At 35.8% G+C, this 19,743-nt stretch overlaps 1 protein-coding gene across 1 annotated transcript; it reads right to left on the reverse strand.

Annotated features, from left to right (window-relative positions):
- Positions 1-4,581: 4,581 nt before the first annotated feature.
- Positions 4,582-18,454, reverse strand: LOC145688918 (uncharacterized). Its single transcript, XM_081763086.1, has 2 exons — positions 18,369-18,454; positions 4,582-6,581 (listed from the first exon to the last, which is right to left on the reverse strand). Exon 2 carries the CDS (start codon positions 6,559-6,561, stop codon positions 4,918-4,920), a length of 1,644 nt encoding a protein of 547 aa, XP_081619212.1. The 5' UTR covers positions 6,562-6,581; positions 18,369-18,454; the 3' UTR covers positions 4,582-4,917.
- Between the last annotated feature and the right edge of the window lie 1,289 nt (positions 18,455-19,743).

Here is a 19,743-nt window from a genome sequence, read left to right on the forward strand (position 1 = left end):
GAAATACACTGATTGTTGTTGTTTGTACTGACTGAATGAGGAACTTACTAACCCAGTTTCTGAACCATTTCCATATGTTGAAGGTATCGCACAACTGTTGCCTGTCCCCTGGCATCTCCGTGGCCAAATGCCGGGTGCTTTGACAAGGATCACGGTGAATCAAATCGTTCAAATTGTCCTCATCAAAGTTGGATGGGCGGCCACAACTGGGACATCGCTGAGGTCAAAATTTTTACTTCGGAAACTATTAAACAATTTCCAGGTGGTCCTTTCAGCAGTAGCGTCCTCTCCATACACCGCACAGATATATATAGGTGCCTCTGCGGCACTAGAGTCTGTTTTGAAATCGTACAGAACATGCCAGAGAATGTTCAACTTTACATTTCAACTTAATACTCCACACTTCAGAGACGCTGAAAAAGCAAAAGTGATTAGCCGCAGCGAAACTACAAAAACTGCCACACATTACTACTAACATTGCTAGTATATTCCACAGCACTGGCATCATCACTGATGTCTGGCAAAAAAAAAAAAAAAAAAAAAAAAAAAAAAAAATGAACGGCACAAATTAATGAATCGACTCAATACATACAGGCCTAATTGGTTATCGTCGGTTATTGCATTAGCTCTATTAGAAAAGGCTACCAAACCAAGACTGAGCTCCACCCTACCCCCAGCGAGATGTGCACAGTATTGTTTATTGTTTGAACTTGGGGAAACAACAAACACAACAGTGTTGTCAACAGCCGCATGGCTGTTCTGGTCTGTTATATCCTTAAACAATAGACAACCCACTCGGGAGAGTAATACAACCGGAAGCATGTTTTTTCGCGCGCTACTCTAGCCAGCTTCTTTAAGGTGGTCAAAATTTATATCATGGGAGTCTAGGTGGAACAAAACGAGCCCTGGGGGCTTCTAACCCGTTCCTACTACTACTACTCCTACTATTGTACTCCTCCTCCTACTACTACTACTACTTATCTGCACAAAAGTAAGTAAATCACTTTTTTGAGTATTATTTTCATCTTATTTTAATGAAAAAGTGTTATGAATTAAAAAAAACTTTCCTTGGGCCGCATTTGAACCCACGCCAAAAGCGATTTCCGTTAGTAGCCCGTAGCGCTACCACGCTCGGCTACGAGAACCAACAGAAACAAGCGTTTGATTTCTGCTATATGTATGCTATGTGGCCAAAAACGGATAGCGCTAACCGAACTAGTAACCGTGTATTTAGTTCCTACTTCCTGAAGTATTGCTCCCCCGAGCTAGTCCTAAAAGTAGTGGTTGAAACATCATTATGCGCTTATCATTAGAAAAACTGAAGTTTCTTTTTCTTTCTGGGCAAACTATTAGAGACTAAGGTATCATATGGAAATTTTCCATTATGATAATATAATGGTTATGATGAAGATTTTTTTTGAGAGAGAGAGAGAGTTATGATCTACAGGGTGCGGCACGTAAAACCGGCCCGTAAAGTGAACACATAAAATGAAATGTAATGTATTGAATATGATTACCTACAACACATAAATGAAATGTAATGTATTGAATATGACTACTCACCTTCACAGCAGCTTTCACAGCAGGCGCTGAAAGTGTTCTCCGCCCATTTCAACACACATGTGAGCACGATTGAGGAGATTCATATATACCCTTGTCAGTTCTTGTGTTGTAATGCTATTGGTGACACCCTGGATCCTGGTCTTGAGTTCTTCAATTGTGTGTGCATTTGTTTCGTATACTCTTCCCTTGAACATTCCCTATAAGTAAAAGTCACACGTGGACAAGTCTGGTGACCGAGGAGGCCACAAGCCTTTGCTGATTGTCCTCTCTGGTGTAAACATCTCATGCACAAGGGACAATGATGCAGCTGATGTGTGGCATGTTGCACCGTCCTGCTGAAAGTAACATAACTGACGCTCCTCTTCGGTCAAGTGTGTATAAAACTCCTCAAGGATTCCCATATACACGTCACTGTTCACTGTCGTCTCAAAGAATATGGGCCCAATAACGCGTGTGGCGGAAATGGCACACCAAACACCAATCTTCTCATCATGCAAGGGTACCTGGTGGATTGCGTGTGGATTTTCTGTCGACCAATACCGGTTGTTTTGGGAATTTACGTACCCAGACAGGTGGAATCACGCCTCGTCACTCATGATGAGCATTAGTGGATTCAAGAAACCACTGGCAACATTGCTCAACAGCCATGAACAGAAATGCACCCTCTTCTGCAGGTCAGGCTCCTTCAGTTCTTACACAACACTTATCCGGTACGGTTTTAACTTCAGTCCCCTTAAAACACGTCTGCAACTTCTCTCACTCGCATGAACCTGTTGACTCAATCTCCTGGTTGACTTTCGAGGACTTCTTGTCATTATCTCCTCCACCTGCATCTTTAATTCAGGTGTGCAGACAGATGGTCGTCTGTTCCTGGGAGCATTTTGAACCGATCCTGTACGCCGCCATTTTTCAATCAATTCCTGAATGGTGCTTTTTGCTGGTACAGAACGTCCTGGAAATTTCTCCCGAAACAAATTCTTTGTTTTCAAAAGATCCAGTGAGAATGAACCCTTCAACAATGGCAACACGCTCGGGTATCGAATACGGCATTATCACACACTGACACTCGCCCGGCTTAACACAACGAGGTCTTTTTCTCAACTGGTTTCGACAAGTTTCACTGGTTGCGGCTGCACGTGACTGCTGCAGGTCACGTAAGTCAACCCGATCTCGACACGCCATCTCTTGGTAGGAAGGTAGATTATTTAAGTGTTGCCAAAAACACAATATACCAGAATATTACGACGGGCCGGTTTTACGTGCCGCACCCTGTATAATGACTTTGGGGAATGGTGCTAAGAAACTGTCTTACACTTACCTATAACTTTACATCCTAGGTTGAATACATTTCTATTCCATTCCTGATCGAAATAGACAGGGATGGTTCTAGATATATTTTACTACACTACTACTACTAAGCAAGTTTCGCTCACTCAATTTTGCGTCCCAAATTTTCTTTGTATTTTGTTACAAATGGTTCTAATCTACGACTTTTCACTAAAGTGTTTCGGTTTCTGAGTTCCTTATCTGAGATTGCTGATTTTGACTTTTTTTTTTTTTTTTTTTTTGTCATATCTGAAAGTTCGTAACGGAGTACGGAAATCATGTTTCTGATGCACTTTCTAACTCATGGAAATATCAACTTTCTTTGTTAATAGTCTATAGTATGACATCCCACTTTTGCACATTTCAAGGGACTTAACAGAAAAAGTGTAAATTGTAGTAAAATGTAAATGGTGCGAAGTTACCTGTATTTTTCGTTGGTTAATTCTCTTACAGTTTGGTACACTTTCATCCACCGTTTGTGTCTTTAATTTTTTGATCGTGTTCAGTGTCGGAACTGACAATCTTAAAGAAGTTTTTGCGAGCATAATACGTGTTTTTCGACGATCCACCTGTTTGAGAATTTGCAACTTATGTATCTTCCATTTATATATTTGTCATTTTTGGACAGGTAAACCATTGTTCACGTTCACTAAAAACAAGAAAATAGTTTGCTTGGCGATTTTTGTAAAACATTTCAGTGGGATAGATTACAAGAGCAACAAAATAGGGAAGATGCAAGCTACTAATAAACTGAAACTGGACGCACATAGACCACTGCATATCACGTGGCTCGCTGAAACATGTTTTAAGTTAATTATAATCGAAATGTCTAAATACCAAATTTCATGTCTCTATCCTTAAAAAATTTCGAGATACAGCTATCCTGTTTCTGCAATTGGAACCCCACCCTTTCTTATCTTGCCTTTTTTCTTTCCTCCTAGGGAAAAATATTTAAAAAGTAATACGTGTATATTATGTTAAATGGGGAGCCCAGATTCCATATTCCATTTCTGTATCCTTCATAGACATTTTATCATAATAATTGCCATCCTTATTTCTCTCCCCCCCCCCTCCGCTTTCTAGTAAAAAAATTTCATAAAAATTCTTTCTTACGTGAAAAATCCTATGCACTGTCAAAATTTCAAGTTTCTAATTTAAGCAGTTTGGTGCGTTTATTAATTAGTCACTCAGGACTTCTTTTATATGTAAAGGTTATATCTAACCGAAATTTTTCCTCTGTTTAGGTATAAGTTCTCGAAGTGGACAACATTCCAAATAGGTCCTGAAACTACACTATTTTTAATTAAATATCCATAGGTTCTGAAGCAGAAAATCCGTGAATATGGACTAAACCGGCTTATTTCCGTATTTGCTTCGGTATAATTCTGCTCCGTTTCGATAGCAAGGGCTCCTAAGTTCCTTTACTTTTCTTTCTTTTGTTTTAAGAAAAATTATTTCACAATCTTCCCTTCATGTTAGTTGGTTTATAAGATGTAAATGGCGGGACCTTTAAAAAAAATTGTTAACATAGAAGCGGGGACTGGAACACATTGCGAACATAGAGAAATTGAAAAGATTCAAATAAAATGTAAATTGCAAGAAACTTGCATTCCGAGAATGTAAAAACTGTACAGTACATCAGGTTAAGAATTTCCTCCCGCAACTACTATAAATGATTATCAATACGCAAAATCTCATGAAAAAACGTTTACTTTAATTCAGAAGTATACAAGAATAGTGCAATATCAAATTTGATATTAACATTTTTCACCCAATAATTTATATTAATATAAAGTTTAGGGAAAAAAATATAAGGGACATACATTAAGTTGGGTCATAAATCGTAATAATCACTTCGAACATCGAAATACAAAAAGGATAAGATTAACACGATCTTCTTAAAATGAACTTTAAAGGATCGACGCTGAAATTTTGATAAGAAAAATATATTATGAAATTTGATATTCCTTTCGTCCACTCGTTCCAGAAAAAAAAATAAGTCAGTTACGTGGGATAAAAAAGAAGAAATCAATGTACATGTGACTGATGGCTGTTACTGCATCGAAAGATTGCAGGCATACATTCTTTTGGAGGCCAGACTTGGTATTTTCCCAAGATCAGGATTTGCAGATGCTGATGCTCAGCGATGAGTTGACTCAGCGCCGTTAAGTTCAAATTATCTTTATCCCACACACAACCCAACACAACAAAGATTAAATTTGGTCCTACTTTGAAAAGATTGATCGCTGCGCACGCAGTCACGCATGCGTACAAAATTACTTTTGTGAGATGCCAAAGACACATATGTCTTAGTAATCCGTCCCATACGATGGCTTTATTGAAGGCTAATGATAGGTATTCCAAGTTGGAACTGTTTTCAAAGATGGTTTGTAAATTTAATCGCTTGAGGCCTTGGCAGTTGAATATCAAATATTTCAATTGTGGTCCTTTATCTTGCATGAAATCTATGAATTCCTGTTCTTCTGGACAAACGTCATTTCCATTCTCATCCTCTCGTGGTGTGAAGAATTTTCCAAATTCCAGTTCCACAATGTCTTTAAGATCTTTCAAAATAGTTAAAGGCACTTCACTCGGAAAGCAGCACATTAGTTTGGAAACTTTGGGGCAGATTCTCTGAATCATATGAAGTGCCATTGGAGTAAATATTCTGTCATCAAGACGAAGTTGTCGTATATTCGTGGCATTCAGAGTAAAATGAGGATTGCTTTGCGAAACCCGAAAGATCTTTTCAAAGAATTCAACATTCAATCGACCACGTATGAATTCCAGATTAGGAATAAGTTCCAACAATGCCAATAATCCTTTGTATGATACATTAGTTCCAGTTAGATCTAGTTCCCCAAGGGTAAGACACACTGGAGTTTTATATCTTACAAGTCTGATTGATTCCTGATCACCAGACCCTTCTGGCAACACATTGTATTCTGGACGAAGTAGTTTGGACATCGGAGGATATATCCCTGGTAGTCGCCATTTTATACTTTCCCAGTCGTTGTTAATTGGTAAGTCTATCTGGTTCCGTTGATCAATCAAGACTGATTGAGTTAAAAGATGAATGCCCATATCAGAAATAAGGCCTGCAGGAATCCTCAGAGTACGCAATTGATGACAATATCGTCCAATAAGCTGTAAGATATCGTCTGTGCATTTGGACTGGATTTCAAGATTTACCAAATTTCTTGCTGAATTAAATAAAATTTTCAATAGCGGTTTGTCATTCTGCGTGAAATACCCAACATCACCAGGTGCCAAGTCGCCTTGAACAAAATGTAATTCTTTTAGGTTCTTTCCTTCCACGGATATGATGGATAGAATACGAGTGAATTCTGCTAATTTGCTTCGTGGCGGAAAATTTATTACAAGCTGCTGTGTATCGTACGTCATCAGAGTCTCGAATATGTATTGCGTAAGAGCAAGATCATCAGATTTTTTGCAAGATTTTTGCAGTTGTTGCATTTGGAGCAGAAGATTTGATGGAATGGGCATAGGAAGTTCCTTGAATGAGAACGAGGACGATGAAGATGATACACCATTTTGAATTTTCTTCAATGCATTTTTTTCCTTTTGTTCACAGTAGTTTCGCAGTATCTGCTTTGCAATTTCTTGGTATATAATTTGTTGTAGTTGTTTCGGCTGCTTGTATAGATTCATATTCTCAAGAACTTGTCAACCTAATATATAAAAAAAATTAGTTCCTGTTGTAATTACTAATTTGCATTTAAAATACAAAAAACTAAATACAATTAATTCAACGATAGCTACATTAAAAATGAGAGTTACTTCCTATGCTTAAGCCGATGTGTCCTAATTCGTAGAGTTAGTTAATATTGATATATGGTAGAAGAGAATGATTATTTCGTAACGGAGGCAACAATCTTGACCATTCTGTTTGCTTGATTCCTTACAATATTACAGAAATAGAGTAATTGGATGGATAGGTTTTACAAAATATTTTAAATCAGCATGATAACTATGATGGTCAAATAACATATCGAATTAGAATTAGGGCGGGTAGAAGAACAAAAATTGCTCCCATGCATACTGTTCTTTTCTCTTCCTCCTTACTTCATGAGTTCCTAAAAAATGATAACAGCAAACATTTAGAAATTACTAATTAAGTATATTTCATGTCCATTTTACTCTTGTATTGTGATTTAAAACAACAACCACAGAGAAATTGGAATGAGTCAACGTGTACTCAAAATCACAATTTAGACTGATACTTAGTCTGATAAAAATCAGTAAAAGTTTCTTCGGTTGTAAGCAAATGGCTTCTTTTACTACTGAGATTCGCTGTTTTCGATAACACTTATTCCTGAAAAAAATACATATGCAGTCGACTTTTATCAACATTTGATAGTATTTATATTGAGAGCTCCGAACCTGAAGACTCAGAAGATGCAAATGAAATTAATACTCTTGAATCACATGAAAATACAGGTTACCTTAGAACGCTTACTAGAGACTATGAATTAGTAGATATGCAGGATTTACCAACTTCTGAAGGTCTGTTAATAGATTTTGAAAGTAGCAAGACAATGGAAAAGTGTACGAAGCATGTGAAGTTGAGGTGGAGAAGATATTATGAAGCTACAGTTTTGTACTATCGCATTACTATGAAACATAGCCTAAGATGGAGAAGTTGCAATTACCATATAGCATGTTCACTGATGATGGAACAAGTACTACAGATGTGGAACCCGTATGAAATATTATAACAGAGGCTTATAAAAAAAATTAGGTTTCGTTATTAGAAACACAAGAAATTTTACAAATTTGGAGAGTATTAAATTATTGTATTATAATCTTGTCAGAACTAAGAACTAAACTGGAGTACGGGTCAATAATATGGTCATCAAATTATACTTCTTATCAGAGACAAATAGAAAATATTCATAGAAAAGTTCTAAATTTCCTTTCTTCTAAGAAATATAATATGTCATCGTATAGAATGTGAATTTCTTATAATGAAATAGTACAGGAATTTCAGTTTATCCCGTTTATAAAAGGAGCAAAATACTTGATCAATTTTTTTTATATAAATTTATGAATGGAAGCATTGAAAGTAGTGACATCTTAAAAAAAAAAAAGATTCACTTTAATGCAGGTCAATGTAACTTAAGAACACGGAACTTTTTTCGTGAATAAAATACCGAAGACAAACCGTTATAAAAACTCATCACTGTTTAGAATATATGACTACAACGAAATGATAAGAAATCATGATTTGGATTGCAGTTTCAATATAAACAAATATAATATTATTATGCAAAATGCATTAAAATGTAAACTAATTCCAATACGTAGCTACAAATTTAAGAATCTAATAGGGTCTAGATGAAAATTAAATATGTAAATAATGTGGAGACTAATAATAAATTTGTCTCTGTGCAAGAAATTTTACAAAACGTGAGGAAGCAGGTTTTTTGAATGTGTGGAATGTGATGCGAAGTATCTTTGAAGTCTTCGAGATCATTTTTGTGAAAGCTGTTTTTAATTTGGATAATCGGTTGAAGTGTCATAATCGAAAATGTAGAATTCGGTTAGTGTGCTAACGTTAAATTTTTCAAAACTTTCTAACAATCAACATTCTTTCAACGAAATATCTGTACCTTTGTTGTTTCATATGGAAAATAATACCGTGATTTTTTGCAAAACATATCTTTGTCAATTAAAATCGATGCTCAAACATGTTCGGAATGTGGCAAGGAATTTCCAATAAAAAAAGGGTTTGAGCATACATAAAACACGAAAACATGCCACACAGGAAATACCTACAACCAATACGGATGATTTTGTTCAAGAGCTCACTAAATTAAAATCAAGCACTTGGCTGATTAAACGAATCCCAAGAGAAGCTAGAAACGCAGCAGCCAGAAAACTCTCATCTGTAGTTGATCTAGTTGGTAGCGCTGCGTCTTTGCTTCATGGAATCTCGCGTATGATTCCTGGTAGAGAGCTTTGAAATTTGAACGCATTGTGATGGTTCGGATTCCACCTTAAACTATAAATTCCCGTCTCATATTGCTACGGTGCTGAAAAGGGTCGCTAAATTTCAACCACTAACTAACCGTCTAAGCCCACACAATGAATGGAATTGAAGACCACTTGGAATTCTGGATGTGCCAGTAGGCAGGGTCGTGTGGATCGGGGTGTGCACCTGGCACGTAGAAAGATTGGAGAGGTCCGTAACGTGTGGATCGACGTTGTGTATCCCAAGTGCATATAAAACAACTATATATATTGCCCGCTGAAATTGCCCCACAAACATGTGTAGTAATTCCGCTGAAATCGTATAACTTGTGACGTTAGACGTGGTAACACTGCACTCTGCAATATCATTTGACGCAACAGTGTGTTTCCGCGCGTTGTTATGACTGGAGCTCAGTATTCATTGTTTAATGACAATGTATCACTAGTCTGTCGAAGACCGAGTGTTTCTTGTGAAACAATATTGGATTACTGGTTCCATTAAGACATGTCAGCGAATGTTTGTTGAACGGTTTGGTAACCAGCATATACCGCCTAAATTCTGCATACAAAAGTTAGTGAACAAGATGGAGAGCAGTGGAACGGTGTTGGATCTTCACAGTGGGGGACGGCCACCATTATCGGGACAAAAAGTGACTGACGTAAAACAACGATTGTTGGCCTCTTCTGCAAAGTCTGTTCGACGTTTATCTCAGGAATGTGAAATGTCACGGAGCACATGTCATAGAGCTGCGAAGAAAGCCGACAGGTATCCATACAGATTTACAGTTGTTCAGGAACTGAATGTCAATGACAAAGACAAACGCATTACATTTTGCCGTTGGTTTCAGCAATTTATTGCCAGAGGCCAGGAATATTGCAGTACACATGGTTCAGTGATGAAGCGTGGTTCCGCCTCTCTAGCTATGTAAACTATCAGAATACACGTTTGTGGTATAATGAAAATCTACATGCACTGGCCGAGCAACCCCTGCATGTACAAAAGATTGGCGTGTTCTGTTCAATATCACAGCAACGCATCATCGGATCAATTATTTTCCGAGTCTACTGTGGAAAGTGCAGTTTACATAAAATGTTTCGAGAATTTGTGAACCAGTTTGACGATGAAGAATTTACCCTCGGCTGGTACTAACATAATGGCACCACATGCCACATGTCTCGAATTACCATGGCTGAAGTCGAATCATTTTTCCCCGGTAGAGTAATTTCGAAAGAAATGTAGTCCCCCAAGGTCACCTGATTTAACACTATCTAACATTTTCCTCTGGGGTGCTCTAAACGGCAAGGTCTACAGGAACAAACCTCATAACTTGGAAGATTTACGAGAGAATATCATCAGCGAAATCCAGGCAGGGACACCAGAAGTTCTGGCAGCAACATGTCGAGGGCGGTCACTTCCAGCACCTTATATGATTCATCTTTATTTTCCCATGAATAAGGTATGACGTGTTCATTTCATTTCCTGATTTTTATGCAAAGCCTTTAAGTGTAATTTAAGCAAAGGTTTGTGAGGCCTCTTTCGAGTGGGACACCCTGTATTATTTTAAGAGAGCTGCGAAGTTTTACGGGAGGTCCAGACTCGATGGACTAGGGTGCGATAACCATTCGGATGAACAATTCGAACACAATTAATGAATTGACTGATTGAAACTTGTTAAATATTGTTCTTTATTAGATTTTTATTTTACATACGATTTACGAACCAACAGTCTGTGCACCATAATATTTCACAAGTTCATAGGCCTATATCAGGTCAGAGATATGCCATAATGCCAATTTTGATTCAGATTGGACGAGTCCGTTTCAACTCGTCGGACGATACATAGTGTTCTTGTGAGTTACTTTTCACAGAAAAATCAACTCAAGGACGAGAATGGTAATACTTCCAACCTACATATATTACTGTCTAGATGTAATTAGAATATAAATAGCATAAGAAATATACCGGACGCAGCTTACTGTGTCTTGGTAAACTCATCTAATAGATTTTATATTGTTGAATTTGTATTTTAAATATTGGTAATAAGTATGTGCCTATTTAATATATTTTATATTTTGTTATTTTATCTTGTGTTAATATTATAATTAAATTCCCTTTTGTAGACGAAATATGAGATATGCCGAGATAATATGCGTATATTATCTATTCCAGCTTAGTTCTAAACAGACATAAACACAATTATTCGTATTCTTAATCTGTTCAAAACTATGATTGGCTAGTGTTTAGGGTGGAGCGAAAAAAATCAAATTTTCGAATATCAAATTCTAATGGGGTCCAAAAGTTGCGTATTCGTGTGCTAATCAATGGAAAAATAACGAAAAAAAGTCACACTTTGAATCTTCAGATAATATGACTTCTTAAATTTTCCATGCCATACTCAGGAAGTTGAAAGACGTGACAAACTTGTCACAGAGTATGCAGGAAAAATGCGCGGACAAGAAAACAAAGATGGCTACATTAGAGCAACTTAGTAGCAACTCTCAAGACTCACAATACCAAAATTTAATTTAAAAATCTGAATTTAAGGCAACGTCCTTGACTAAATCAACATAATTTAGCACACCCTAATTGGTAGGATGGTTAGGTAGGGTGTGGGTGGAACTCGAATTGCAGCCGCCTTCTCGTGGTGAATTCTGGACCATTTCATTAAAAAAAAAGTTGAGAAATGGGCAAAGAGTTGCAAATTCATTACGAACATAAAATATATAAAATCATTCATATTATCTAATTATTCACAAACGTGACCTCACACAACTAAAATAAAGTACTTAGACGCTATACAAATGAAGAAAAAAGTAATCTGTATATTTCTTGCATAAAGGTAAATTTTGGTCTTATTATGTTTGGTCTCGAATTATAATATTTTTCAAACTTTAGGCCGTTTGCGCAAACTGAAGAACGAAAGTGTGATCTTTTCGTTACTCTTCCATTGATCAGCAAGCGAATGCGCAACTTTTGAGCTCTATTAGAATTCGATACTCGAAATTTTTTTCGCTCCATTCTAGTAATGATGCACCATTCCCATTCTCATACGGGAAGAAGCAAGTTATACACGTGCACAGTGATGAAAATTTTCCGATTCATAAAAACATACTCCACTTAATCCTACATCGTTGTATAGCCGTGGTGTGAGGTGGAAAATTTTCTTCTATATTTTCCGGAAAATTTTCCCTTATTAAGAAATACTGTATCAGTGATCAAGTAACAATTCCTCAGTATTCATAAATTGATTAAATTCATGTATAGAAATATTAAAAATTGTAAGATTGTTTAAAGAATCTGAAAATTTTCATGGGTCAGACAATTTTCAGTACTATGTAGGAATAAGTGAAACAATTTTTCATGAATCGAAGAATTGTCTGTCCTGTACAGTGAAAATTTTCCGGAAAATTTTGAAACGGAAAATTTTCCGATTCATAAAAACATACTCCACTTATTCCTACATCGTTGTTTAGCCGTGATGTGAGATGAAAAATTTTCTTCTATATTTTTCCGGAAAATTTTCCGTTCTTAATAAATATCAGTGATCAAGTAACAGTTCCTGAACATTCATAAAATTGATTGAAATTATGTATAGAAATGTTAAAAAGTGAAAGGTCGTTATAGAATCTGAAAATTTTCATGGGTCAGACAATTTTCAGTACTATGTAGGAATAAGTGAAACAATTTTTCATGAATTGAAAAATTGTCTGTCCCGTACAGTGATGAAAATTTTCCGGAAAATTTTCCGATTCATAAAAACATACTCCACTTATTCCTACATCGTTGTTTAGTCGAGATGTGAGGTGGAAAATTTTCTTGTATATTTTCCGGAAAATTTTCCGTTCTTAACAAATATCAGTGATTAAGTAACAATTCGTCAGTATTCATAAAATTGATTGAATTCGTATATAGAAATGTTAAAAAGTGAAAGATCGTTTAAAGAATCTGAAAATTTTCATGGCTTAGACAATTTTCAGTACTATGTAGGAACAAGTGGAACAATTTTTCATGAATCGAAAAATTGTCTGTCCTGTACAGTGATGAAAAGTTTCCGGAAAATTTTGAAACGGAAAATTTTTCGATTCGTATAAACATACTCCACTTATTCCTACATCGTTGTTTAGCCGTGATGTGAGGTGGAAAATTTTCTTCTATATTTTTCCGGAAAATTTTCCGTTCTTAACAAATATCAGTGATCAAGTAACAATTCGTCAGTATTCATAAAATTGATTGAATTCATATATAGAAATGCTAAAAAGTGAATGATCGTTTAAAGAATCTGAAAATTTTCATGGCTTAGACAATTTTCAGTACTATGTAGGAACAAGTGAAACAATGTTTCATAAATCGAAATATTTTGTGTCTTGTATGGAAAAATTGAAGAACTTTTTCTGAGTCGGAAAATTTTCATCATTTTGAAGCAAAAAGTAAAACAACTTTTCGTGAATCGTTGCTCTGTAGAAACAAATGTAAGGCATTTTCATGAATCGGAAAATTTTCATCACGATGTAGAAACAAGTGAAAACGCTTTTCATAATCCGGACAGTTTTGGATATTATGTATAGTGATGTTAGGTGGAAAATTTTCCACTATATTTAACTGCACATTGAGATATACAATTCCTATAGTGGAAAATTAGACAGCAACAAATTATAATATTCCAATTAGATTTTGGGAACCAGCAAATTTTCTATTTCAAGTTGGGAAGTAAAAATTTACATAGTGTTTTTTTCTCTCTCTATTATATCTACTTATTTATAAATATTGCAGAATGTAAATCTATAAAAGTAGTAAAGCTATGATAAAACCGTCTTATGCGTATTAAACTGACTAAATCTAATATTGTAAGATCAAAGGTGGATTCTGAGGGAAGAACGCATTGAAGTTTTTGAAACATTCTTGAAATGAAGAATTTTTAGATTTTCACTTCATGAAACTTTTAAAGATAATATTTATTACTAATAAATTTTACGGCTAAACAACGATGTAGGAATAAGTGGACTATGTTTTTGTGAATCGAAAAACATTCATGATTTTTAATAAACTGTAATTTTAAATAATAGAATTGAATATTTGTACTCTACGAACTCATGTTCTCTGCACTTTGCATACACACAGAGAGAGAGAGAGATTGAGAGAGAGAAAGAGAGAGAGAGAGAAAGAGAAAAAGAGAGAAAAAGAGAGAGGGAGAAAGAGAGAGAGGAGTTGAATTGAGTTGATTTTGAGTTTAACGTTCCTTTCAGCAGCGAGACTACATAAGATGGGACCATATGATTAACGTGAAATCCGAACTACATAAGCTCCCGCTGGGAATCGAAGCCAGGTCTTCCATGCCAAAGGTGCGTATGCTAACTGCTTAGGAACGAAGGAGCTCGCAGATGAAGAGAGAGAGAGAGAAACATTGTGTAAAATTTACTTCCCAACTTGAAATATTAGAAAATTTTCCGTTCCCGAAACCTAATTGGAAAATTATAATTTGTTGTTCACTAACTTTCCTCTACAGAAATTCAATTTTGTAGCTGAATGTGCAGTTAAATATAGTGGAAAATTTTCCACCTAACATAACTATACATAATATCCAAAATTTTCCGGCTTATGAAAAGTTTTTTCCACTTGTTTCTACATCGTGATGAAAATTTCCCGATCTATGAAAATTCCTTTCATTTGTTTCTACAGAGCAATAGAACTTTCCGATGCACAAAAAGTTGTTTTACTTTTTGCTTCAAAATGATGAAAATTTTCCGACTTATAAAACGTTCTTCAATTTTTCCATATAGGGGAAGGTCGTCTGGTATCGGACACCTTAGCTTTTTTTAGTTCGTCAGGCTGAAAAATAGCTATATCAAATTACTTAATGCACAAAATGATACCTTGGTATCTTACACACAACGTGTTAAAGGTGATTTGACAGGTAAAAACTAATAATATATATTTTTGTAAAAAATCAAAGGAACACAAATTAGCGTTCTTCAAAAGTGGAGGGTGGTATCGGACAAACATATAACTATAGAGAATTTGTCTTTTGAAGTAATTTAATAACATAACAAATTGCAAATATTAGCTGTTTACTTACAGGAGTTCTTACACACAAAATAGAGTTTTATTACGCTTTGAAATACAGCCTAAAATAAGAGTAATATATATATCTTAAAATTCTTAGTTTCATCAAGAGTTGTTATTTTTTATTCTGACATAAATCACAACGATAAAACAGTCTGTCTTCAAAATTTTCATATTGTTCATGTACCAAGTCTTTACATATATTGCGCTGTATCCAATCATCAAAAGACTCTTCTTAGATTATAATGTTTAGTTTTTCAGCAAGTTTCTAAACTAGTTTTTAAAATTCTGGAATTCTTAGTGGCATTATGTTAGTTAACTATACAAAGCCTTTATATGATTGTGTAGTATTTCTTCTTGGTCACGTTCTACTAGATGTGCCTTTGTTATCCAAGCAGCGAGGCTTAGCTGTTACCTCTTTCCCTTCCGACAGGTTTTCGACACGATCTCCTAATATACTCTCAGGAACATCATATCTAGCACTGGCCACATGTGCTTCTTTGGAAATAACTTTGTCCATGGCCAACTTCATATTTTTCTTCATGCCAATTGCCACGTATTTTCCCCATGGCTTCCTGAAAAGACCAGAAACCATTAAAAACGTCAAGTTTACTTACCAGTGTTTTGTCCGATACCACCTGATTCCCTTTTGTCCGATACCAGCCGAAAGACTTGCAACTTATGAATGGCTATCTACCCGCTTGTAACAACACTAAGGCAACTATACGCCTGAATTATAATATATATACCCTAATAAATGCTGTGATAACAATAATATATCAATACATTTACTTTGGGAGAAGTTGCAGTCACACAAATCTATCTCCGTTCACCTGATCACTCGCAAAAATACAAAAAATTTGAAGCACGAGATATACCGTTCATCCGACAAATCCACTATGGCGTGGGCTTGGCTAGTTCATTTCGATCAACTAACTGTATGCTTGACAGATGCCGCCTTAAGCAGGAAATAACGGAAACTGCTTTTGTCCGATACCACCCGCTGTCCGATACCAGACGACTTTCCCCTAAGACAGAATATATTTCGATTCATAAAAAATGGTTTAACTTGTTCCTACATAGTACTGAAAATTGTGTAAGCGATGAAAATTTTCAGATTCTTTAAACGATCTTTCACATTTTTACATTTCTGTACACGAATTCAACCAATTTTATGATTGCTGAGGAATTGTTACTTGATCACTGATATTTTTAAAACGGAAAATTTTCCGGAAAAATATAGCGGAAAATTTTCCGAAATGGAAAATTTTCCGCGGAAAATTTCCCATCTCGCATCACTACACGTGCATTATGACAATCCTGTCTTACAGAGTATTTGCAGCAAGAAAAACAATCCTCGAAAGCTTATTCGATTGCAGTGTTATTAGATATTCTGTATTATATTTTGTCACCTATAATTAGAGCTCGGAAGTAGAAGAACTAAAAATTGCCTAAAAAGGACCTATAAAAAGACCTTAAAAAAGGACCTAAAAATTGAAAAAAAAGGATGTAAAAATAAGACCCAATTTAGTTAGAATTACATATTTAATGAACATAATGCTCAAGAAATACGAGGCTCTGTCCTTCTTCCACAAACTGAAGTACAAACTAAATAAAACTTCCCCACCCTCAGCCCCTCTTGCTGGAGGACATTGTTACGCCTCTTTATCTAACTTGTGATTGTTGCAGATCTGGTCTTGTCAGTCCAGTCGTTGAAGAAAGAATGTCTTATCATTGGGATTTTCTTTACTGAAGAAAATATATTTAAGAGGTGGTGTTGATTCGAATTAATTGGCCAGTAAATTTATTGTCGAAAGATAAAGTGCAAAAAAGACGTTAAGAGCTATGAAAACATTTAAAAAGACCAATAAACAAAACCAAAAAAAAAAAAACGCTGAAAAAGACAGAAAAAAAGATACAAATAAAGTCCACCATTTGTCTGGCCTACAATAATCCAAAATGAATATATATTATGCTAAGCCTCGTCTTAGAGCACTCGTAAAAAAGGAGGATTTTTCCTCAACTTCCCGGCCCTACTAAGGTTTTTCTATACTTATTTCGTAGCAAAAGTAACTAATTAAGTGGTGAACTGCTTTGCGGAGTAAGACAAGAAGCGTCAGTAGGCCAACGACAATTCAGTGGGCTTTTGTTGCACGTGATTTTGTTTATCGCGGTTTAGAGCCAGTGATGCCAATTTGGCCTATTTTTGGCTAAATCTAGCATATTTGGAGAGGCACTTACCATACAAATCTACGAAATGCTTATAGCCTTAAATATAGCTTATTTTATGAATTTCTTTTGCCATTTTTGGCCTTTTTTTTATTAGTCGTTAAGTAAATTCTCAAAATACTCTTTTCTTTGAAAATAAAATTTAAAGTTAAAAAATAAGTCTCTCTATCATTATATACATTCGTATTAATTGATTTTTTTAAGACAGATGATGTTTTATTACGGAACAAACCCCTTTTTTAATTCTTCTTTTCCCTCCCCAGTCCACATATTTACAGCTACTCAACAACAGTTGTCAACGTAGAAAGAATTTTACGCTCCCGTAACGGCTCCGTTTGCTACTTTTTAATTATTTTTAGTTTCCATTTCATTGCAAGAATGAGAATTTTCTAATACAGATTTAATAACTTCAATTCTTCAAGTCACGTAGATTGTTTTAAGTTTATTAAAGGAAATAAACGGGAGATCTAATTATAAATTTTAGTTCATAACTTCAAAGAATTTTCACAATCCCACTATCTTGTTTTACCAATTAGAAATGGAAATTAAAAGTGAATTTTATTTTCTGTAAATTCTGAAAACATGAGCTTGAAAACACTCAATGTAATCATAACGATTCGTGTGGATTTACTGAGAAATAAGAAGTGTTTGTAAGGACTATGACCTGCCGAAAGAAACACTACTGAAAATTGGGACAATGGCAGCCTACACAATCAATTCACAATCCAACGATGTTGCATCCAATTCTAGCGCTTCGGCTAGCTACGACGACGTCGGTGATGACTTATTTCATTCGACTGATAATTATGGCTGTTGACTTTCACAAATCAGGTGAGTTGTTGGTGAATTTAATTTTAATTTAAAGTCATATATGTTACTTGTAAGTCTTCAGTAAATAAAATTCAGCATTTCAAATTTTACTATAACTCACTTTTCTACACACAATAAAGGGGAGTTTAAAATCTACAATCTGGGTTATAGGTTAGCAGTTCAAAACCTAGCTATTTTTTGGGTAAAAATGCTTATTTCTGAAGGCCATCTAGCCTTTTTTCTTGACAGGTTGTTGGCAACACTGTTTAGAGCTATGGCCGAACAGATAATAGAACTGAATTGCTAATAAAAATAATCCATAATTACACAGATAAAACAGGAAACAATAAAACATTAAATAAAATATATGTTAATATTAACTTACAGAAAAATAGCACTATGGATTTTGAAAAATAGCACAAAAAATCATAAATTATAAGTTTTGAATAATATAGTTTCTATGGAGTTTTCTGTATAATTTATTCATAAAGGTAGATATTGTTGAATTGATACATTGTGAAAACATGATTCGGCAGTATTCACTATTGACTCTCATACTGTTGACTTCAAGTAAGGTACTTGCGACAAATAAGGCCCACCTAAGAAAATGAAATGAAATCGTTGAGTTTTACGTCCCACGGTTATGACGGTGATGATGAGTAATGAATGAAATGGTGGAATGAAGAAAATGGGAGTACCCCGAGAAAACCCACGCACACAGTGTTTGTCCACCACAAAGTTCACTTGGCGGAGGCTGGGATCGAACCCGGGACACCAAGCACCAGAGGTGAACGCTCTACCACTGAGCCACCGCGGCGGTAGTCTCTGTGTGATTTCTGCTATGTTAAAATAGGGGTTGACTATGTTTTTAAAAAATGGTCGTAAAAGGCTACAAAATGAATCGCCTAACTTTTAACTCCACCATTGCTGGGCTTGGGACCGGGGGCAAGGAGGAGGGTTGGGGGTAGCTACCCCCGTAAAAGAAAAAAAATAGCTCTGCTATGTTACAAAAGGGATTATGAAAGGGAACGAGTACACCCCCTTATTATGTTGGTAGTCTTTGCTATGTTACATAGTCTTATGTAATTTCTGCTATGTTAAAATAGAGATTGAAAAAAAGTGCTCATAAAAGGGGAATGAATTCACCCCCAAAAAGTGCTCATAAAAGGGAACGAATACACTCTCAAAAAAAGGGAACGAGTTTTCGTAGTGTTCGATTTTCCATGGTTGGACGGTACGTGGGTCATGGTGTATCGTGCGACACTGGACTATGGAGTACTTCGGATCAGGCGGAACCTGGATTGGCCTAGTATGGCCCAGATCGATCATTTTTCTTCTACTGGCACTCGGTCAAAAAAGTGTAACATGCTTTTCCACCTTGAGTGAGGTTTTCCTGGGTTTTCCTCATTTACACCAGGCAAATAGGTCCCAGACCGCTTCCTTCCTTCCCCAATCCCTTCTTCCTTCCCTTTCCCCGGATTGTGTGCTCGCCGAGGAACGTCATCCCTCAAATCGTGAAGGATGCCGAAAGCCCAGAAATCTAAATCCTACACTATTAACTAATAGGCTTAATATTGGACTAAGGAGGAAGTTGGTCAAGTCTTATGTAATTGGAATATGGAATAGAATATTGAGGTGTATGGTTCAGAGACTTGGACATTACAGAAGCTAGAGAAGAAATATTTAGAGATTATCGAAATGTGGTGTTGGAGGAAGATGGGGAAGATAAAATGGACAGAGAGAGTAACAAACGAGTAAGG

This window comes from Thermobia domestica, chromosome 7 (assembly GCF_964235325.1).
Source record: "Thermobia domestica chromosome 7, izTheDome1.hap1.1, whole genome shotgun sequence".
In the NCBI taxonomy this organism is placed as follows: Eukaryota; Metazoa; Arthropoda; class Insecta; order Zygentoma; family Lepismatidae; genus Thermobia; species Thermobia domestica.

Excerpts from the sequence above, each read along its gene's own strand:
- LOC145688918 (XM_081763086.1), bottom strand. The coding sequence starts at position 6,561 with ATGAATCTATACAAGCAGCCGAAACAACTACAACAAATTATATACCAA.